General features: G+C 47.2%; 1 protein-coding gene across 3 annotated transcripts in view; it reads right to left on the reverse strand.

Annotated features, from left to right (window-relative positions):
- Window positions 1-24,127, reverse strand: part of RIOX2 (ribosomal oxygenase 2) — a 64,606-nt gene that overhangs the window by 15,856 nt on the left and 24,623 nt on the right. The window contains exons 1-3 of one of the 3 annotated variants that reach the window (XM_083171958.1): window positions 22,582-22,712; window positions 8,186-8,608; window positions 6,973-7,092 (exon numbers count right to left, since the gene is read on the reverse strand). In XM_083171958.1, coding sequence (XP_083028084.1) covers window positions 6,973-7,092; window positions 8,186-8,605 — 540 coding nt within the window. In that variant the 5' untranslated portion in view covers window positions 8,606-8,608; window positions 22,582-22,712. Of the gene's footprint in view, window positions 1-6,972; window positions 7,093-8,185; window positions 8,609-16,840; window positions 16,989-22,581; window positions 22,713-24,127 lie in introns of those variants that run through there. The other 2 variants (XM_083171956.1, XM_083171957.1) reach the window with 2 other exon arrangements.

The raw sequence follows: 24,127 nt of genomic DNA on the forward strand, positions 1-24,127 counted from the left end.
AGTAACTGGATAATGTCAACTAAATTACAGTTGACATTATCCAGTCACTGACTTTATTCTAGAAATGTAGTATATATTTCCCTTCTGTGCAGCATACACACCTTGTCCAAGTTTTCAGTAATTTTTATTGGTACTCCCTCATCTTTGCGGCCACCTCCTATGCCAGTTACGGATTTTCACCGTGCCACCACCCTGGGTCCACGCCACCATCTATTACTTTTAAGTAAAGTTGTGACAAGCGGAGTGCAGCTAGCCACCGAGCCTGAAGCGTGGCGAGCGGACGATGATGCTTACGCAAGTCCCATAGCGTAAGCGGTGGCCGCAGAGATGAGGAAGTACCTTTTTAGTTTTTGAGGGCGATTTTATTTTGTCTGGCTCCTACACTTTTGTCCTGGCTCCTAGATTTTAGAAAAATTTGTCAAGCCCTGTTGTAGCGTGCTGGACGCTTCCTGGATCTGACTTCGAGACTTCCTGCTGCTGCTGCAGTGTGATAGAGAGATAGAGAGAGAGATAGAGAGAGATAGAGAGATAGTGACAGAGAGAGCTATATTTTGTGTCTGCTACCCCCCCTTTTTGGGGGTGCAGGGTTTTTTTATATATAAATAACTGTCAGTGCTGCTGCTGCAGTGTCATAGAGTGATAGATAGTGATAGATAGTGATAGATAGTGAGAGATAGAGAGATTTGTGTCTGCTACCCCCCCTTTTTGGGGGTGCAGGTTTTTTTTTATATATATAACTGTCAGTGCTGCTGCTGCAGTGTCATAGAGTGATAGATAGTGAGAGATAGAGAGATAGAGAGAGATAGTGACAGAGAGTGATAGAGAGTGTATATTTTGTGTCTGCTACCCCCCCTTTTTGGGGGTGCAGGTTTTTTTTTATACATATAACTGTCAGTGCTGCTGCTGCAGTGTCCTAGAGTGATAGATAGTGATAGATAGAGAGAGATAGTGACAGAGAGTGATAGAGAGTGTATATTTTGTGTCTGCTACCCCCGCCTTTTGTGCTGATCACTATATCTGAGGTGATCAGCAACTTTTTGGGGGCGCAGAGGTTTTTTTTTTTTTATATATACCTGTCAGTTGCTGCCAGTTGCACTGTCAGTTGCACCAAAGGTTGTGCACCTGCTGCCCCTCACTGGTAATCAGTGTCGCATCACTGATCACCTTTTTTTTTTTTTGTGGGTGCTGTGTGGTCTTTTTTTAATTTTTTTTTTTACACACACTGTGATTTTGTGGGTGTCCTGTGGCCACTGTGCGCTGATCAGTGACGTACATCACTGATCAGCTTTTTCGGCACAGGGTTGATCTATTTTTTTTTTTTTTTGATCAAATTCCTGTTGCCTTTGAGCGCTGTTCAGTGACGGACGTTACTGACCAACATCTGTGCTCAATTTTTGGCGCAGGACCTTTTTTTTTGTTTTTTTAACCCCTTCAATTTTTTTTTTTTTAACCCCTTCAATTTTTATTTTTTTTAACCCCTTCAATTTTTTTTTTTTGTATAAAGTATTTTTTTTTTCTGCACTACATACACACTACACACTACATACCCCCCGGGTTGAAATAAAGTTTGTACCCCCCCCTACACTATACACGTGTTGAAACATTTCACTACCAGTAACACAAAAATAAAAATGGCATCCCAAATGTCATCCCAGTCATCCAGAAGAATGTATTCAGTGGAGGAGGCATATGCCATGATTGCCTCTGACTCTGACACAGCCAGTGAGGCAAGCGGGGAATTTGAAGGATTCGTCTTAAGCTCCTCTTCCTCCTCTGGTGATGAGGGACCCCCTCAAAGACGCCCCCGTAGAGCAGCTGAGACCCCCCCCCCCAATAATTGATCTCGTATGGACCCCACCACCAGACAATTTTGAGCCCCAGGTTCCTGAGTTTTTGGCCATGCCAGGAATCCAATTTGATTCCACAGGTCTCAGAGAAATTGACTTTTTCAAATTATTTTTCTCTGATGATTTTATAAATTTAATGGTGGACCAAACTAATTTATATGCCCAGCAGTTTATTGCTCAAAACCCCACATCATCATTTGCTAGGTGGACCCCTGTAGATGCAGTAGAGATGATGACGTTTTGGGGTCTGGTGTTTCATATGGGCATAGTAAAAAAGCCACAAATTAGGCAATATTGGAGTACAGATGTTCTGTACAGCACCCCATTTTACCGTATGGCCATGACTCGGACTCGTTTTGAGACAATCCATAAATTTATACATTACACCGATAATGCACAGTGCCCACCCAGAGATGATCCCACCTTTGACAGGCTATTCAAAGTCAGGCCGGTCATTGATCATTTCAGTGCCAAATTTGCAGAGCTATACATCCCTGATAAATGTATTAGTATCGACGAGTCCCTTATACATTTTAAAGGAAGGGTTAAATTCCGCCAGTACCTTCCCAGTAAGAGGGCAAGGTATGGCATAAAAATGTATAAGCTGTGTGAAAGCACCACAGGGTACACCCACAAGTTTAGGGTATATGAAGGGAAGGATTCAAGAATTGAACCGCCAGAATGCCCCCCCTCCCTCATAGGTGTTAGTGGAAAAATTGTCTGGGATTTAATGCACCCCTTCCTGGATAAGGGTTATCACCTCTATGTGGATAACTTTTACACTAGCATCCCCCTGTTTAAGGCCCTTGGTTCAAGAGGTACAGCAGCTTGCGGTACTGTGCGCAAGAACCAAAGAGGCCTCCCCAAAACGCACATTGCCCAAGTACTAAGAAGGGGTGAAAGCAGGGGAATATGCACCGAAAATATGTTGTTGGTCAAATATAAGGACAAGAGGGATGTCCTTATACTGACAACAATTCATGGAGACAGTACCACCTCCATCCCTGTACGAGGTACCAGTACCCACACCTCAAAACCAAATTGTATCCTAGATTACAATAAGTACATGGGCGGAGTGGATCTTTCAGATCAGGTACTGAAGCCGTACAGTGCCCTGCGGAAAACAAATATCTGGTACAAGAAGCTGGCCGTGTATATCATCCAGATGGCACTGTATAACGCTTACGTGCTATTCCGTTCTACCGGCCAGAGGGGGACATTTATGCACTTTCAAGAGGAAGTCATAAAGGGCCTAATATTTGGGAACCAGCAGGCAGAGGGCCCCAGTACTTCTAGTACTGGCCCCCGTATTGTACCAGGGCAGCATTTTCCCAACGAAATCCCCTCCACTGCAAGAAAGGGCAGGACACAAAAAAGGTGCAAAGTTTGCTATAAAAAGGGAATAAGAAAGGAAACTATTTTCCACTGTGAAACTTGCCCCGACAAACCCGGCCTATGTATAAAGGAGTGTTTCAAAATATACCACACATCTATGGATTATTAGGTTCATCATTTCACCGTGCTTCGGGGGTCTTGCTAATGCCACATAGCACCCACCATTCATTCCACCAGAATCTGAGCTGCAAAATCCAAAAATCACTCCTTCCCTTCTGAGTCCTGCCATGCACCCAACTGGTATTTTTTGGTCACATGTGAGGCATTGCCATACTCTGGAGAAATGGGGGCACAGATTTTGGGGTGCTTTGTCTCCTTCATTCCTTGTGAAAATGACAAATTTTGAGCCAGAACTGCATTTTTGTGTAAAAAAATGTAATTTTTCATTTTCACTGCCCAGTTGTATCAAAATTGGTGAAACCCCTGGGGGTTTGAAATGTACACTATACCCCTAGATGAATTCCCTGAGGGGTGTAGTTTGCAAAATGGGGTCACTTGTGGGGGGGTTCCACTGTATTGGTAATGCAACATAGCACCCACCATTCATTCCACCAAAATCTGTGCTCCAAAATCCAAAAATCACTCCTTCCCTTCTGAGTCCTGCCATGCACCCAACTGGTATTTTTTGGTCACATGTGAGGCATTGCCGTACTCTGGAGAAATGGGGGCACAGATTTTGGGGTGCTTTGTCTCCTTCATTGCTTGTGAAAATGAAAAATTTTGAGCCAGAACTGCATTTTTGTGTTAAAAAATGTAATTTTTCATTTTCACAGCCCAGTTGTACCAAAATTGGTGAAACCCCTGGGGGTTTGAAATGTACACTATACCCCTAGATGAATTCCCTGAGGGGTGTAGTTTGCAAAATGGGGTCACTTGTGGGGGGGTTCCACTGTATTGGTGCTTTGGGAGTCTTGCTAATGCAACATAGCACCCACCATTCATTCCACCAAAATCTGTGCTGCAAAATCCAAAAATCACTCCTTCCCTTCTGAGTCCTGCCATGCGCCCAACTGGTATTTTTTGGTCACATGTGAGGCATTGCCGTACTCGGGAGAAATTGGGGCACAGACTTTGGGGTGCTTTGTCTCCTTCATTCCTTGTGAAAATGAAAAATTTTGAGCCAGAAGTGCATGTTTGTGTAAAAAAATGTAATTTTTCATTTTCACAGCCCAGTTGTACCACAATTGGTGAAACCCCTGGGGGTTTGAAATGTACACTATACCCCTAGATGAATTCCCTGAGGGGTGTACTTTGCAAAATGGGGTGACTTGTGGGGGGGTTCCACTGTATTGGTGCTTTGGGAGTCTTGCTAATGCAACATAGCACCCACCATTCATTCCACCAAAATCTGTGCTGCAAAATCCAAAAATCACTCCTTCCCTTCTGAGTCCTGCCATGCGCCCAACTGGTATTTTTTGGTCACATGTGAGGCATTGCCGTACTCGGGAGAAATTGGGGCACAGACTTTGGGGTGCTTTGTCTCCTTCATTCCTTGTGAAAATGAAAAATTTTGAGCCAGAAGTGCATGTTTGTGTAAAAAAATGTAATTTTTCATTTTCACAGCCCAGTTGTACCACAATTGGTGAAACCCCTGGGGGTTTGAAATGTACACTATACCCCTAGATGAATTCCCTGAGGGGTGTACTTTGCAAAATGGGGTGACTTGTGGGGGGGTTCCACTGTATTGGTGCTTTGGGAGTCTTGCTAATGCAACATAGCACCCACCATTCATTCCACCAAAATCTGTGCTGCAAAATCCAAAAATCACTCCTTCCCTTCTGAGTCCTGCCATGCGCCCAACTGGTATTTTTTGGTCACATGTGAGGCATTGCCGTACTCGGGAGAAATTGGGGCACAGACTTTGGGGTGCTTTGTCTCCTTCATTCCTTGTGAAAATGAAAAATCTTGAGCCAGAAGTGCATGTTTGTGTAAAAAAATGTAATTTTTCATTTTCACAGACCAGTTGTACCAAAATTGGTGAAACCCCTGGGGGTTTGAAATGTACACTATACCCCTAGATGAATTCCCTGAGGGGTGTAGATTGCAAAATGGGGTGACTTGCGGGGGAGGTTCCTAACTTTTAGCACTTATGGTGCCTAGAAACCTACATGGTGCCTAAAAAAAAATCTCATAAAAAGGAGGCTCCAAAATCAAGTAGGTGCTCCTTCTATTATGAAGCCTGTGGTTTGGTCAACGTGCACACTAGGGCCACATATAGGATATTTTTGAAAACAAAAGAATTGGGGGAATCAATTTTTAGTCACATTTCTCTAGTAAAATCTACTGTATTCGTTAGAAAAATTTATTAAAATTGAAACTCTGCAAAAAAAAAGAAATTTTGAAATTTCACCTACACTTTGTTTTAATTCCTGTGAAACACCTAAAGGGTTAACAAACTTCCAAAATGCTGTTTTGAATACTGTGAGGGGTGCAGTTTTTGAAATGGCATCATTTATGGGGGTGTCTCACATACAAGTCCCTCAAAGTCACATCAGAACTGAACTGGTCCCTAAAAAAATCAGTGTTTGAAATTTTCTTGAAAATTTGAGAATTTGCTATTCATATTGTAAGCCTCCTAGTGTCCAAAAAAATTAAAAGGAAGTTGAAATAATGATGGAAACATAAAGTAGACATATGGTCTATGTTAGTTATTAACTATTTTGAGTGGTATGATTATTTGTCTCACAAGCAGAAAATTTAACATTTTGCAAATTGCTAAATTTTCCATTTTTTCACGATATTTTGGTATTTTTCACAAAAAAACACAGACTGTATCGACCCAAATTTACCACTAACTTGAAGTACAATGTGTCACGAGAAAACAATCTCAAAATCACTGGGATAAGTAAAAGCAAAAAAAAGTTATCACCACTTAAGTGAGACATGTCAGATTTGAAAAAAAGGGCTCTGTCATGAAGGCACAAACTGGCTCTGTCATGAAGGGGTTAAAATGTGCCTGAATAATCTGTGCACCTGCCGGGTGACCTGGAAAACGTGCACTGTTGGAGGTACTTGAGGACCAGGGTTGGGAACCACTGTACTAGTGTGTAGCAGCTAGTGTTCCTTGCGATTCAAGAGCATCGGATTAAGGGCCTTATTCTGGTTCACTCTTTCTGACAAAATGCTTCTTAGATGGACAAAACGGGATGCGGTTAATTTCCCGGCGGTCGGGATCCCGGCGGTCGGAATCCCGACACTGGAATCCCGACCGCCGAAATCCCGAAACTTTCTCCCTCCGTGGGTGTCCACGACACCCATAGAGGGAGAATAAAATAGCGTACCGAGCGTAGCGAGGCACCGGGCCTGCTGCGTGGCGAGCGCAGCGAGCCCGCAAGGGGGGGCGATCCATGTCCCCCCCTTGTCGGGATTTCGGCGGTCGGGATTCCGACCGCCGGGATCCCGACCGCCGGGAAATCATATCGGATCCGGACAAAACCATGTGCACTGCAGGGGGGCAGATGTAAAATATGCAGAGAGAATTAGAGTTTGGTGAGTTATTTTGTTTCTGTGCAGGGTAAATACTGGCTGCTTTATTTTTACACTGCAATATAGATCTCACTTTGAAGTAAAACCCCACCCAAATCTAATTCTCTCTGCACAAGTAACATCTGCCCTACCTGCAGTGCACATGGTTTTGTCCATCTAAGAAGGATTTTGTCAGAAAGAGTGAACTAAAATAAGGCCCTAAAACACAGAAAACAGGTGATTTGCATGACATGAAATGATTTACCTCAACATCATCATGGTGAGCGGGCAGCCCCTGGGATTCCGATGGGGTGATATAAACATTACACCCAACTAGTGTCCCAAAGTAACACTCCAGCTTCTCCATAATGTGCCATAGCTTGTCCTGTGGAGATACAGCAGTATGGGGGAAATTTAATAGGATGAGCGATTCAGAAAGTGAGAGATTTGGTAAGAAATCTCCAGTTTTTTTTAAAGTGGCAATCATTTACACTGCAAAACCAGTTTGATTTTGCAGTGTAAATGATTGCCGTTTAAAAAAAAAAAAAAACCTGGAGATTTCTTACCAAATCTCTCACTTTAACCCCTGTCATTATATATTACATTAGGGATACAGTATAATGGCTCATTTGGGCTAAAAAAAAGTTGCTTGCAATGGAATGAAAATAAAATAAATAAATAAGCACCCACAGCCCTAACACCAGGCACCTCGCACATTTATTTACATGGGCAGGCGGTGCAATCGGAAGTGGGGAAGAGGGCAACAGTGCCTGGACGCCAGCAGTGCGGACAGGTGCGGGGGGTGTGGCATATGCAGCGTGACCTCTGACCACGCAACGCTGCGCAGAGCTGCAACGCCATGATTGGTAACAGCCGGGCAGTGTCTAAGAGACATGTCCCGGCATTAGACTGTGCATGCACAATCTAATCCCGAAATCCCAGGATTGGAAACTCCATTCCTGGGAATTGTGGGGCCAAATCCCAGGATCAGTCGATCCTGATCCCGGGATTGGCAACCCTAGCTGCAAGGTAATCTCACAGCTGAAAAGTGCATTCAAACAAGCTCTAAAGTAACCTTGGAACTATTAATAACTATAAAGCAGGTGCTCCCGACCATGGTCACCAAGGCAGACTAACAGTACAGGTTTTAGTGACATCCATACTTGAGCACAGATGGCTAAATCAAAATAACTGAGGTACTCATTAACTCACCTGTGCTTAAGTATAGCTATTCTTAAAACCTGGGCCATTATTTTGCCTTGAGTTCAGTGGCTGGAAATAAGACAGTTTCACACGATCTTTTATCTTATAGGTGACCAAACAATTATCGTCAGGTCAGGATATTTAGCAGGTAGACTTTTGCTGATCCGCTCGAAATAACAGATACTTCAGAGCCCGGCGATCGGAATCGTGGAATCACTGGGTAGATGTACGGCCAACATAAGTCTTACAATCCTTAGGAGGGAACATTATCTTACATTGAATCTTTGAGGTTGATGAAACTGTATTGTCGCTTTGGAACGCCGGAAATCTTTCAGAATCTCCAGGTAAGTGGCTTTTCCACGTCTTTGTAGGACCACTTTCTTTCCGTCTTTGCACTTGCACATGTTCACGTCACGTCCATAGTACACGCCTGTTTTACTGGCATGTCTTAAGTCCTTCATGGTGAAGAGAGACTGGTAATAACTGCGCACATCAGGGCTCTTCTGACGGATTAACAAAGGCTTTTTCTCCCAATAAGTGCTGAAAAATTCCTCACTTGTCACAGGGGCAATTAAGCTTTCAAAAAGGTTCCGTGGCGTGGCGAAGTCCAGAGGTGGCACATTGGGTTGGTTATGCATTTTTTTGGATGCAAGGGTTTCATCCTCATCATCTGCCTGCCTCTCTCTCCGTGGCATGTTCTGCAGGGAATCAAATGGCATCAATAATGTCATATTACAAAAAGCAGCTGTAATGTGTAGAACCGAAATTAGCTAGGGACATTACTCACAGGGATGGATGCAAACAATCAGATAAAAAAAATATGACATGAAGAAGATGACAGGTTGCTACGGGCAACTTTACCACTTCTCTACCGCTAGATACATCAACCCCATTATTTCATACGTCAACACTTAGCATCCCTTTAATCTACACACTAAAAAATGCCATTTCTCAGAAATAAAGTAGAAAGGCTTTTAGACGGACTTGCTTCATGATCGTTGCTGTTTATTAATAATAATCAATAAAATTACTCAAAAAGAAAGGATAAAAGCAACTAATGTTTATGCATTCATTATACCCCTTTCACACTGCACACATAACCCGGGTCCGACCTGCGTTGTCAGCAGGTCGACCCAGGTCTCTGTGATGTGTGAAAGCGGCATTTGAAAAAACAGGGATTTTGTACTTACCGTAAATCCTTTTCTCCGAGTCCACAGGTGTCACTGGAGTTACACTGGGGAATAGAAGGCGACCACAGGGAGCATGGGCACTTTAAAATAATTAATCAGTGTGACCAACTCCTCCCCTTCTACTTCCCCTCCCAGGCAGTCATAAAGATCGTGCCCGAAAGGGAGCAGAAAGATATAACACACATCCGAGAGAAGGTTCATCACAACATAACATCATTCAATACGTATAGTAGAAAAAGAATATATATATATATATATATATATGAAAAAACAAACACACACAGAGTCAAACCAGACGAGACAGGTGTGTAATAACCATGTTTAAATAACCCTGACAAGGGAAAACTCCAGAGGTTACCCAATAGGAACCTAACACTGAACGTAACAGGTGGAGAACAGCGCTGAGGTGGGCGTCCAGTGACACCTGTGGACTCGGAGAAAAGGATTTACGGTAAGTACAAAATCCCTGTTTCTCCTTCATCCACTAGGTGTCACTGGAGTTACACTGGGGACGTCCCAGAGCTTTCAACCCGGGTGGGTGAGCGCTGAGATCCCCTTAAAACAGAGCGGCCAAACTGAGAAGCTGGTGCCGCAAAGGTATCAAACCTATAAAAGCGCACAAAGGTGTGCCGACCTGACCATGTCGCAGCACGACAGAGCTGTTGCAAGGAGACCCCACGGGCAGCCGCCCATGAAGGACCCACCGATCTGGTGGAGTGCGCACCTATGTTAGTAGGAGGCGTCTGAGCCTCAGCAAGGTATGCCTGACGAATTGTCAGACGGATCCATCTGGCCAGCGTTTGCTTTGAAGCTGGCCATCCACGACGCACTGGGTCGTAGGTAACAAACAAGACATCCGTCTTGCGAAGAGAGGCCGTGCGAGAGACATAAATCCGCAGGGCCCTCACCACATCCAAAGACCTATCCTCAGGTGAAGCCTCTGTGAATGCTGGAACCACTATGGGTTGGTTCACGTGGAACGCTGAGACCACCTTTGGAAGGAAAGAGAGACTGGTACGGAGCTCTGCTCTGTCCGGGTGAAACTGGAGGAACGGTGAGCGACAAGAAAGCGCCCCCAGTTCCGAAACGCGCCTGGCCGAGGCCAGAGCCAAAAGAAGAACCACCTTCCAAGTGAGATATCGAAGATCCACCTCCTCTAACGGCTCAAAAATCGATGACCTCAAATACCTGAGGACCAACTCTAGGTCCCAGGGAGCCGTAGGCGGACGAATAGGGGGCTGAAGCCTCAGCACCCCCTGGAAAAACGTGTGGACTTCCGGAATGAGAGCTATACGTTTCTGGAAAAAAACTGAAAGCGCTGAAACCTGCACCTTAAGTGTATTCAGTCTAAGTCCAGAGTTTAACCCCTCCTGTAAAAACAGGAGCAACCGAGCCTTCTTGAACAGAGTAGAGGACACTCTGCGTCTTTCGCACCACGCCACATAGGATCTCCAAATACGATGATAGTGTCTGGAGGTGACTTCCTTCCTGGCCCTCATCGTTGTAGGTATCACCGCCCTAGGGATACCTGCATGTCTCAAGATGGACCTCTCAGCAGCCACGCCGTCAAATGTAGACGTCCTAAATCTGGGTAGATGAAGGGACCCTGACTGAGGAGGTCCTCTTGAAGAGGTAGCGGACACGGCTCGTCGATTAGAAGATCCGTCAGGTTGGTGTACCACGAGCGCCGGGGCCAATCCGGCGCTATCAGAAGCGCTGTTACCCCCTCCCTGCGAATGCGCTGTAATACCCGAGGTATCAGCGGAAAGGGAGGAAAGAGGTAAATGAACTGGAACGGCCAAGGGGCGACCAGAGCGTCCACCCCTGCGGCCTGAGGATCTCGAGTCCGCGCGAAGTATGTTGGGAGCTGGAAGTTGTGGCGGGACGCCATCAGATCCGCCTGCGGACACCCCCAACGATGTACTAGGGACTGAAATACCTGAGGGTTGAGGCACCACTCCCCCTGGTGGGCATGTTGCCGACTTAGAAAGTCGGCCTCCCAATTGTCCACTCCGGGGATGAACACCGCTGACAAGGCCTGAGCATGATTCTGAGCCCAGAGGATGATCCTGCTTACTTCCTTCATCGCCGCCTTGCTCCGAGTGCCGCCCTGTTTGTTTATGTAGGCGACGGCTGTGGCGTTGTCGGACTGAACTCTGATTGCTCTGCTCCGCAGCAGGTGTCCCGCCTGCAGAAGAGCATAGTAGACTGCTCTGAGTTCCAGCACATTGATGGAGAGTAAGCTCTCCTGCCTCGTCCATAAACCCTGGAACTGGTGTTCCAGCGTTACCGCCCCCCAGCCTCGAAGGCTGGCGTCTGTGGTGAGGAGAGTCCACTCCCATATGCCGAACCTCCTGCCCCTTTGCAGGTTTTCGGAGTTGAGCCACCACAGCAGAGACAGACGGGCTCGAGGAGACAGGGTCACCCGCTGCTGAAGATGCAAGTGGGACCCTGACCACTGGTGAAGGAGAGACAACTGGAATTGGCGCGAGTGGAAGCGGCCATATTGTACCGCCTCGAAGGAGGACACCATCTTCCCCAAGAGTCTGGTGCAAAGGTGCACCGTTACCTGTGGCCGTCGCAAGACCGACCTGACCAGGACCTGCAGGGACTGAACTTTGTCGGGCGGTAGAAAAACCTTCATCTGCTGGGTGTCCAGAATCATCCCCAAAAAGAGAAGACGTTGGGACGGCTGTAGCTGAGACTTTGCAAAGTTCAGAATCCACCCATGACTGATGAGAGTCTCCTGGGTGAGTCGTATGTTGGACAACAGGGCCTCCCTCGAACGATTCTTCAGAAGAAGGTCGTCCAAGTAGGGGATGATGGTAATCCCCTGTGCCCTGAGGACCTCCATCATCACCGCCATCACCTTGGTGAAGACCCTGGGGGCCGATGAGAGACCGAACGGCAGGGCCTGGAACTGCCAGTGTTGTTCCTGTATAGCGAACCGGAGGAAGGCCTGGTGAGGAGGCCAGATGGGGATGTGCAGGTATGCGTCCCTGATATCCAAGGATACCAGGAACTCTCCCTGTTCCAGTCCCTGAATCACCGACTGCAGGGACTCCATCTTGAATTTGACCGCTTGTAGAAACGGATTCAAATCCTTTAGATTTAGTATAGGCCTTACCGAGCCATCCGGCTTCGGCACAAGGAACAGACTGGAGTAGTATCCCTGAGTACGCTGATCCTCGGGTACTGGTATCACAACTCCCGTTGTCCGCAGCTTGTTGATTGCTGACAACAGAAGTTGCGCCTTGTCTCCTGAGACTGGGAGACCGGTCTTGAAAAACCTGTTTGGAGGGACTAACCTGAAATGGATTTTGTAACCCTGGGTCACGAGATCCCTTACCCACGAGTCCTGACAAGACTGCAGCCAGATGTGACAGAAGGACAGCAGTCGGGCCCCGACTCTGGGATCCCCCAGATGGGACCGTGGACAGTCATGCGGCTGGCTTTGAGGACTTGGGCTCCTGGACAGCTGCCGAGGCGCCTCTGCCTCGTCCTCTGGAGCCTCTAGATGGAGCTCCGCCTCTGGAACGACCTCTGAATCTGGTCGTAGGCCGAAAGGACCGAAAGGAGGGCCTTTGAGGGGTCCTGCGTGTAGCTGGAGGAGCCGCTGAGGGAAGGAAGTGGGACTTACCCCCCGTTGCTTGGGAGATCCACTTGTCGAGCTCTGGCCCGAAAAGAACCTCCCCATTGAACGCCAGGGCCTCCACAGCACGCTTGGACTCTGCGTCAGCCTGCCATTGGCGTAGCCAGAGAGCTCTGCGAGCTGATATAGATAAGGCCGAAACCTTGGCTGCAACCATGCAGACGTCAGAAGAGGCGTCTATTAGATAATTGGATGCCTCCTGGATCTGTTCAGCCAGCTGAACAATAGAAGCAGGGTCAGAGCCCTCACGGACCTCTGTTAGGATCTGAGAGGCCCATACCCCCATGGCTTTATTTACCCAGCACCCGACCTGGGCCGGACGCTGAATAATTCCAGCTGCTGAAAAAATGTTCTTAAGGGTTACCTCCAACTTACGGTCAGAAGTATCCTTAAGCGTGGTTGCACCCGGAACCGGGAGAACCGTCTTTTTGGACAGTCGTGAGACTGAAGAGTCCACTACTGGAGGAATCTCGACCCTCTTTCTACCCTCTGGTGGAAGAGGATAAGCAGCCAGAAACCTCTGAGGTACCTGGAATTTTTTATCAGGATGATTCCAAGCCTGCAATATATGTTCATCCAACTCCTCCGCTGGGGGGAAGGTGGGTGACTGCCTTTGTCTCTTTCCAAAGAAAGAAGGACGAGCAGGAATATCTGTGTCATCTGACACCTTGCAGGCAACCTTTACCATATGTATAAGGTCCTCCAGACCTGGAGTGGCTGGGGCCGGCTCTTGCGTAACTAACGCCTGAGCCTCAGGTTCCACATCATCCTCATCATCATCATAATTATCTGGAAGGGCAAATTCGCCCTCCTCCAGATCAGGCATATCGTCATACTCCCCAGAATCCCCAGAGGGCTGTAATACCCTTTTCCTGAGTAAGGTAGGGGGATTTTGCCTAGAAGATGAAGCAATGGCGCCCTCTGCTGGTGTCAAGGCCTTTGTTAAGCTCTGCACAGCAGAAGTCAAGGAAGCCTGTTGAGTTCTGGAAGTTTCTCTGTCCTTTTGAGCTGCAGAGAGCTCGCAAGCTAAGTGAGACATCACATCAGCTAATTGTGATGCCCAAACAGGGGTATGAACGGGGGACTCTGGAGCTGGGGGTAAAGCAGCGCATTTATCACATACAGAGTCTCCCTCCTTAGAAGGTGTAAATTTAACAGCACACTTCTTGCAAGTAACCCTCTTGGAGCTACCCCCTGCCATGGTTCAACAGAACACCCAGCAATCACCACACACTACCAGACTGATCACAGATAGTAGGTATAGGATAGGCAGCAATATATATGCTGGAAGGGAGAGACAGTGAAAGTAAAAGAGCTGTCACAGAGCTTTGTACAGCGCTATGGCATATACCTAGGAGCGCTATAGCTCTAAGTTTGAGACACAGCCCTAACTGTCTCCACCTAGCTCTAATCCCCACTGTAACTCACAGACCGGATAGAGCGTTCAGCAGGACGGTCACCAGGGGACAGGAATCGCCCAGCTGCAGTCAGGATAGATCTGCAGCGCAACTGTGGAGCCTCCAGCAGCGTGTTCAAACGGCGCCAAATGTCCAAGATGGCCGCCGCGACTTGCAGGAACGCTGGGGTATGCCAAGGCCTGCTGGGAAGTACCGCGCGGTAACTCCGCCCCCCGCCTGGCAGCTCCGTCACCCATAATGGCGCCAGGTTTAAAAAAAACCTCTGCTGCACCGCCGTTTGTGTCCCTGACCTTCCTCTAATAGGAAGGCAGGGTAATACTCACAGTGCTGCGGCCATGCCGTCGGCGGTGGGGCTGGGGGAGGATCGGGTGCACGCTGCGTGAGAGCGGCGCCCGTTACAGCTCCAGAGACGGTGGTCTCTGTCAGCCAGGGAGCCGGGCGCAAACCCTGAAGCAGCAGCCGGCTCCCTCCGGCAGGCTCCCACGTCGCAGGCAGATAGTAGCAGCAACTATCTGCCTGTCCTCAAAGGCAAAACTTGCTGCTTTATGCCCTAATTATCAAAAAGCCCAGGAGATGAGCCAAATGTGACCTGCTCCCTTTTGGGCACGATCTAAGACTGCCTGGGAGGGGAAGTAGAAGGGGAGGAGTTGGTCACACTGATTAATTATTTTAAAGTGCCCATGCTCCCTGTGGTCGCCTTCTATTCCCCAGTGTAACTCCAGTGACACCTAGTGGATGAAGGAGAAAATCAGGTTGAGCAACCCGTTGCTGGGCAGCGTAATTGGGTGACCTGGGTCCCGTTTACACTATAGGAAGGAGTCAGCTCCAAGTGCTGCCTCCTCCCCCGCCGCTCCACCCATGTGACATCAGCAACCCAACTTATTGCTGGGATGCTGAGAGGAGCTTCACCTTCGCAAATGCTGGGTCACTCCCACATCAAACCCGTAACCAAATGCTTGGTGCGACCCAGCATTACTCATGGTTGTCTACCTAAGGTGGTTCTCAACCTCAGTCCTCAAGGACCCCTAACAGTTCACGTTTTCCAAGTCTCCACACAGAATCACAGGTGAAATAATTAGCTCCACCTCTCATCTTTTAAAATGTGTCAGTGAGTAATGAGTTCACCTGTGCACCTGCCGGGTGACCTGGGAAATGTGCACTGTTGGGGGTACGTGAGGACCAAGGTCGAGAACCACTGGCCTACCTGACCCTCTCTATAAGGGATAAAATGCTCTGTTCCTGGACTTCCCTGGTAATGTATGATTGCCATCACCTGTGGTGAAATACCTTTATCAATTACCTAGCTCCCCACAGGTGATGGCAATCATACATTACCAGGGAAGACCAGGTACAGAGCATTTTCTCCCTGAAGGAGAGGGTCAGGTAGGCAACCATGGTATTACTCTGATTGATAGAAGCAGATGATTTGCAGCACACCATTGCTTTGTCCCATATTGCTGAATAAATCCCTACTTCACTTTAATACATCAGGTGTGTCCACTCCTTATTATAGGAACCATTCAGAAATTAGAATAAATGCAAATCAGAACCAAGGAAGTGCGTGACCCGGATACAGAATACACGCTACTGTACCTGTATGTTAATAAGTGATGTTATCTCAGGAATCCGCAGATCACTCACTGTACATGTTGGGGTAAATGTATTAAGCCTGGTGAAGTGATAAAGTGGAAGGTGACTGATAATGCATCAGCCAATCAGCTGTGAAAAAATGACAGTAGGGATTTGATTGGTTGGTGCTTTATCACTACACCTGGCTTAATACGTCTGCCCCATTGTTCCCTACACTGGATTCAACACTGCAACTGTGGATAGCCTAATCTAAAATAAAAATAAATCTGCTTATTTATTTATTAACAGTTTCTTATATAGCAGTACGGATGGTGTAATGGTTAGCATTACTGCCTCACAGCACTGAGGTCATGGGTTCAATACCCACCATGGTCCTAACTATGCAGAGTTTGTATATTCTCCCCCTCCTTGCGTGGGTTTCCTCCGGGTACTCCGGCTTCCTCCCACAATCCAAAAATATAATGGTAGGCTAATTGGCTCCAAAAAAATTAACCCTATAATGTCTGTGTACATATGGTAGGGAACATAGATTGGAAGCTCCACTGGGGCAGGGACTAATGTGAATGTTCAAATATTCTCTGTAAAGCGCTGCGGAATCTGTGTGTGCTATATAAGAAACTGTTAATAATAATATAGCGCATTCATATACCGCAGCGTTTTACAGAGTATAGTTGAAAATTCACATCAGTCCCTGCCCCAGTGGAGCTTACAATCTATATTCCCTACCACATGTACACACACAGACATTCTAGGGTTAATCTGTTGGGAGCCAATTAACCTACCAGTATATTTTTGGATTGTGGGAGGAGACAGGAGTACCCGGAGGAAACCCACTCAAGTACGGGGAGAATATAAAAAAAACTCAGCACAGTGCTTGCCCTCAAAACATTGTATTATGCACATACTTCTGCTACTGAGGAGCCTTGTAATAGATTATACATTTCTCTGTAAAAATATAAAAAAAAATACAAGTACAGAAGACAATGCAAACTTGTGTGACAGGTGTATACCTGAGACACATTATAGGAGATAGCAGTGCTAAGCTGTAAAACGTGCTAGCTAGTGGCTGCATGCCCTCACCTGGACTGGCACCGGCTGTAATATACCCGTCCCTTTAACCTCAGATTGATCCAAGCACAGCACAGCACACACGTGTGAGCTTGTACTCAGCAGTAGACCAGCAGCATGCTTCCTAGTTCACTTCCTGACTGAGGCTGCAATAGAGGCGCTCTCCCGGAAGCTCCTGCTGCTCTGTAGGGGGACACCTAGTGGCTGCAGTCTCCAAGTGCAGTCTGAGTACATTTTTGTATTATGTTGTATAATATTCATGTGCTGTGCACAGAGACCTGCTGGGAGTTAAATGTCCTCCTCCCTGCTTATCTCACCATAAACCTGTTACAGAAGCCTCCTTTCTCTAGGTAATAATGGCTTCCACGTCACAGCAGCAGCTGCAGTAGCAGGGGGAAATGAATGGGAATTGTATCGGATCTCAGCACGTACTATAAATTTATCAACATTCCAGGTGTAGTTGCAGCAGCTGCCAATAGGTGGCGATGGTGCAGCACTATATATGCTATATATCCGGGGCTACAAGGGGGGGAAGTATTTGTGGGCTGTACCAGGGAGCTACCTGGGGCAACATACCGGAGCCCTACCTGGGACAGAGTATTAAGTGCTGACAGGCGAGGATGTACTGGGGGCACACTGAGTATAGCAAACCAGGGTACTACTGGGGGCAAAGTACTAGGGGTCTACCAGTGATGAAGTAATGGGGGCTACCAGGAGCCATGTACTGGGGGGCTACCAAGCACAGAGTACCAGTGAGAGGGTTACTGTGTTCAAAGTATTATATGGTGACTGCAGATAGCGTATGCAGGGAAACTGGAGGCAACATACGGGGGCTACTACCACAGGTGATGTACTGCAATGTACCACATTTTCAGGTATCTCATATAGGGGGAGATTCTCTAAAGCTTACCACAGCATTGTCAGCCCCTTATCAGCGCCGTTCCACTGGTCGCATATTCTCTATTCTTCCTCTCCTGATGGTTCATCGCCGCACTTCCGCATTTGTGACCTTTTCGTCACGGTGCCGGCTCCCCATTGGACTGCATTGCCGTCCCTCCTATTCCCTATGCTCTAACACCCGCGCCGTTGTAAAGTAGGCTGTTCACCTTCGCAAGCTTGAGGTGGCTAAGTTGTACAGCCTGCTTAACTACAGAGCGGGCATTAGAGCACAGGGAATAGCCATATTAAAATAATCATGAAAAGGGGTTTTTTTTATGCCGGGAGGTGTCAATCATCTATAGCATACCCCCGTGCACAGCGCGCCATCGCCTGCAGGACAGGTGATCCCCACTGGCTTCCGGACAAGCAAAGTGCGCATGTCACGAAAAGTAAACAGCGGGCGCATGCGCACTGGACACAACCCGGGGATCGCGGAGGGGTGAGATACCGCAAACTCAATGCGGTAGCCTAATTGAGAGAGAATATGGAGAAGAGGTGGTCATTAACGGCACGCAAATGTGCCGTTAAAGTAGCGTTAAATAGATACATTCGTCACAAATGTAAGAGAATCTCCCCCATATTTGGCTACATGTGTCAATCATCCTGAGAGTGTGTGTATAACGCTGGACAGGGTCACACATGAAACTCCACCCCCCACCAAGCCTTATACACACACACCACACAGAATACACACACACATGTAGCCTAATATATGAGACTAGGTGTTTCATCGCGTCCTACGGGCGCTCTTCACACCGTCCTAAGGGGCTACGCCCCATTAAAATTATAAATATATTTTAATGTGAATTATGTTTGTTATTTGTGGAGGAATGTGTTTAATTTTGGGTGGGGTGGATGGTGTTGGCGGGAAGGGGTGTGTTGGGTTAGGGATTTTGGTGGTGTGTCTGCGTGTTGACCTGGGAAGTGTGTCAGTGAGTAATGAGCACACCTGTGTGTCTGCATGTTGACCTGGGAAGTGTGTCAGTGAGTAATGAGTACACCTGTGTGTCTGCACGGTGACCTGGGAAGTGACAGTGAGTAATGAGTACACCTGTGTGTCTGTGCGGTGACGTGGGAAGTGTGTCAGTGAGTAATGAGTACATCTGTGTGTCTGCGCGGTGACGTGGAAAGTGTCAGTGAGTAATGAGTACACCTGTGTGTCTGCGCAGTGATGAGGGAAGTGTGTCAGGGAGTAATGAGTACACCTGTGTGTCTGCGCAGTGATAAAGGAAGTGTGCCAGGGAGTAATGAGTACACCTGTGTGTCTGCGCAGTGATGAGGGAAGTGTGTCAGGGAGTAATGAGTACACCTGTGTGTCTGCGCAGTGATGAGGGAAGTGTGTCAGGGAGTAATGAGTACACCTGTGTGTCTGCGCAGTGATGAGGGAAGTGTGTCAGGGAGTAATGAGTACACCTGTGTGTCTGCGCAGTGATAAAGGAAGTGTGTCAGGGAGTAATGAGTACATCTGTGTGTCTGCGCAGTGATGAGGGAAGTGTGTCAGGGAGTAATGAGTACACCTGTGTGTCTGCGCAGTGATAAAGGAAGTGTGTCAGGGAGTAATGAGTACATCTGTGTGTCTGCGCAGTGATGAGGGAAGTGTGTCAGGGAGTAATGAGTACACCTGTGTGTCTGCGCAGTGATGAGGGAAGTGTGTCAGGGAGTAATGAGTACAGTGGTGTATTTTAGATGTGTTTATTTGTTGTCATGGCAACACCACACAGCGGGGAAGGAGGCGCTTCCAGGTTCCAGAGCCGACTGCATGGACGTGCGTGATGACGTCAGGGGGATGAGCCGGACGGAGATTCCCGGAAGGCACCCTAAGATGACGTCAGGTACATGGTAATCCGTGCTGCGGCGACGGGAATAGGGAGACGCTGGACCCCCGCAGGTGAGGTGTATTTTATTGTAATTGTGGGGCGGGATTTTCTGTGAGTATTTTTACACGTGTGATGCACTTTGTATTTGATCCCTGAGGACGGGCCAGGTGGCTCGAAACATGTCGGGTCTTTAAATATGCAATAAAATTGCATTTTTGTCACTGAAAAATCCGTGAGTGCCGCCTATTTCTGCTACTTATACATATATATATATATATATATATATATATATATATACATACACACACACACATATATATATATTTTTTTTTTATTATTTTTTTTTTTGTTTTGTTTCAGAAGCAGGCACACATTTGGCATTTGGTTTTGCACAGAAAGAAAAACATTAATCAGAAGCCATTTATGTGCTTACAGACCGCAGAAGGGTGACATTAATCAGGGACAGTGCGCGCCGAAGGCGCGCGCTAAAAATTTAGGGCATTTTTTTTGGGGGGGGGGAGTGGTGTGGTCACATAGTAGTATCAATTCGCATTATAGAACACACCGTAATGCCCAGTACACATTCCAGCACACACCGTAATGCACACACTGATCAGGCCTTCCTACGGATCAATAGTTTGGGGGTTGACGTTGTAGTACGGAGGGGAAAGATCCTCGGTAACCGGGGAAATCCCGTGGCTCTACGTTAAGGCTGTACTGGCAGGTACTAAGGGAGAATAGGTACCCCACCTCACCCTCAGGTGCCTGACTGTGCTTTTGTCACTTACGCCGGCACTGACCCTACAGGACTTTACTCTATCTCCCTGCCGGGACTGACCCTGAGGGGTTTATGGCCACCAGGGCCTGACTCACAGTTCTGTGGATGATCACTGGGGATGAAGGGGTTAAGGCCCCTCTGCGCCCCTGTCACAAGCCGCCACTCTCTCCGTCCATCTGCTGCCCTGTGGGGGGTGATCCTGGGAATCTCCACGGTCATCTGCCCTTGTTGTGTGGGACGCCGGAGCACACCCTGTCCGGGAGTGCGGCGCCATGTGTACCCGTGTTCAGTCTGCGGGAGGCTGGGACCGGAGCTGTCACTCACCTGGGCCCGGAGCGGTCGGCGCTTCTCCCTGCCCCTGCTGCCGGTCACCTCTGTCTTCCGGCGCAGCTCTCTCCCGCTGCTCTAGGTCTCCTTGTGCCACGCTGCGTGCTCCTCCCGGGGCTCCACGCTGCAGCTTCTCTCCTGTCCTCCGGCTCCTTCCTCCAACACTTCCTGGCTCTCCTCGTGCCAGACCTCCCAGCCAATCCCAGCCCGGCTTCCTCTCTCCTCCCCAGGTGAGTCCCGCCTCTTCTCCTCCGGTGCCCGCAGTGATGGGGGTTTATTTAACCCCCTCACTGCAGTGGGGTCAGTATCATGGGCACAGTTTAGTGGGACCCGCTGCTGGGTGCCACACTAGCGCCCCCGCCTCCAGCGCCCGGTGCGCGTGACCCCCTAGCCCCCCCCCCCCTAGTTACGGCCCTGACATATATATATATGACACAAAAGTCACATTGGTTCCACGGAGGAGAACCATAAGGAAATATTAAGATTGATATTGCATACCGCCAATAGGGAAGCCTTGATTTACCAGGCTCTATATTGAGCTCAGATCTCCATGCTGATGTTCTTGCATAGAAAAACATGTTCATGGTATTTTTATTATTATCCTTGGCTATAGCACCACCATATTATATAGAGCTGTACAGAGCATATTTAATAAGCTGGAGTCTGAATTCCATTTTACAGTCTAAAATCTCCCTTTTGTAAACCATTATTTTGTTTTAAATAATAAACTTAAAAGATAAGAGGCTGCGTTATTTCAAACCAGCGCCAGCTCTGACATCATCACTAAAGGTGCGTACACATGGGGCAATATGATGCTAGCAATATATTGCTCAGTGTCCCGTTTTCATCTGCGACCAGAGATGGTCACAGATGAAAATGTCACAATGCCGGGAGAAGAGGCAGGGGAAGTCGCTGGTCGGAGGAGCATGCTCCTCCGACCAGCGACCATTCAGGGGCTGAAAACGGGAGTGCGCACCTGGCGATTTACCGGTCCATATTCCAGCAACAAGTTCATTTATAGCTGTATATTATGTTTGCCGTCACCAGTATGGATAAATATATTTCCAAAAGAATAATTAATTTGCCCAGTCGCAACCACAGTGGTACCGGGCTGCGGCACCCGCCGCTGAGAGTCTTTAGGTTATATTTCCGTTCACCAGTTAGGAAGTATTGCATATGAATGATGCTGTATGGGCACGGTATGCGCGTCTCTCACCCATGCTGTCGAAGGCGATGTTGCAAAGGGACGGCTAGCGCTTCTCTCACCTGCGCTGCCGCGTGCTCCCACTCTCACTGGAATCCTCTAGGACTCACGGGCTGTGACTGTGCAAAATTGATAAATCCAGCCGGTTTGATTGCATTTTACAATGCGATCCTGGCCGGTAATATTCCGCCCAGACCGCATTGTAAATGCGATCTTGATAAATGTGCCCCAAGTATATAACACATATATAAATATACTTCTAAAAAATATAAATAAATATGCATAAATATAGACATATAGATAAATATACAGATACATATATGTAGCTATATAGATGTGTAAGAAACGCCCTGCTGTATACAAGGCACCCCGGCAATTGCATTTCTGAAAGGAGAGTGCCGGCTACTCGTCTGATATATATATATATATATATATATATATATATAATATATATATATTATATATATATATATATATATATTATATATATATAATATATATATATATATATATATATATATATATATATATATATATATATATATATATATATATATATACAAACCTCCAATGCACAGCACTCCACTTCAATGCAAAAAACTTCTTTAATACGCAACGTTTCAAAGCCTCCGCTTTGTCCTCAGGCGATACAAAACACAATGCAAACAAACACATTTAAATAGCTCACCCGTGCTGGTGTCCCGCCCGGAGTCCCGCTCACTTCCGGGTTGGCGCAATACGATGACGTCACCACGCTGCTCAGACAACTTCGTCGGCAGTGGGGGCGTCATCAGTGACCCGTCACCATGGTAACATGTAAACAATTCTAAAAAGAAAAGAATACACATGATTAGACCAGTGATAATTAATACAATTAAAAACAACAAGACATGTAGTAATCCTGAAATACTCATGATGGAACATATTATGGAAACCTATTTGGATAATATTGATAAACCAGTGTATTCATTAAGACCGTTGGGCGTCAGGGTCCCCAGACGCTGAATCCAACGGGCTTCGCATCTCATCAATGACAGTCCTCGATTGCCACCCCTCAATGACTGAGGGATATGGTCAATCATTCTGTACCTCAGACTCGCCACACTATGTTTCTTAGCTAGAAAATGGCGGGCCACAGGCTGTTCACTAACGCCAGTGGCTAGGGCCTTCCTGATGGCAGAACGGTGAGCAGCCATTCTGTCCTTAAAGGGACCCTCCGTCTTTCCAATATAAGATAGTCCACAAGGACAAATTATTTGGTAGGCGGTGAAGCGAGAATTGCATGTCAAGGTATGGCGAATCTGGTACATTTTACCAGAATGAGGGGGAGCAAAATGGGGGCCAGCCAACATAAAACCACAAGCTACACAAGTACATAGAATACAACCCTTAGCCCTATTATCCCGTTGATACATATTGGATGAAGAGTCCGTTTTGACCAAAATGTCACATAGACTTCTTGCTCGCTTGAAGCAAGGCCAATTTTTCTTAAGGACATTACTAATAACAGGGCTCATGGTATTATAGGTGCTAACCCAGGGAATAAAAGGTGTAGTTTTTTCCTCTTGAGATTTAGGTTTCAATAGGTCTGTCCTATTTAGGGCAAGGGCTCTGGTTTTAGAACGGAGAAGTTCATCTACAGGGTAACCTCGTGGTTTTATGTTGGCTGTCATCTTGCAATGCTGCCAGTCATATTTCGCCATTCGGTCACATGTGGTGTCTTCATGGGGGATACGGTCACTAGGTCTCCAGTAACTAGGTCGACAAGCATTAGGTCGATACCACTAGGTCGACATGACTGAAGGGCGACATGGGTTAGGTCGACACAAGTGTTAGGTCGACATTGGGGAAGGTCGACAGTAAAAAGTTCGACATGGGGTTTTTCACTTTTTTTTCAGCCGACAGGTGCCGACAGGCGGTATTGCATGCCCTGCCATCCAATAGTGCGTGGATTATTGACTGTAATGACTCCGCCTTGGCTTTCCAGCGATTGCTGGGATTTGGAGTCCATCAGTGGTAGCAAAGCAGACAAGGACCAAAAAAATTGGTAATCGAAAAGCACTCGTACCAGCCATAGGCGCGCTCAGCACATTTTATTAGTGGGTGCACCATCAAACGGGTTAATCTAGCACCGCCTATTGGGCATATCTAGCACCGCCTATTGGGTGTGTCCAACACTGCCAATCACACATACCTACCACCATCTATTGGCACACGCCACACCATAATCTCCT

This window comes from Crinia signifera, chromosome 2, assembly GCF_055691185.1.
Source record: "Crinia signifera chromosome 2, ASM5569118v1, whole genome shotgun sequence".
NCBI lineage: Eukaryota > Metazoa > Chordata > Amphibia > Anura > Myobatrachidae > Crinia > Crinia signifera.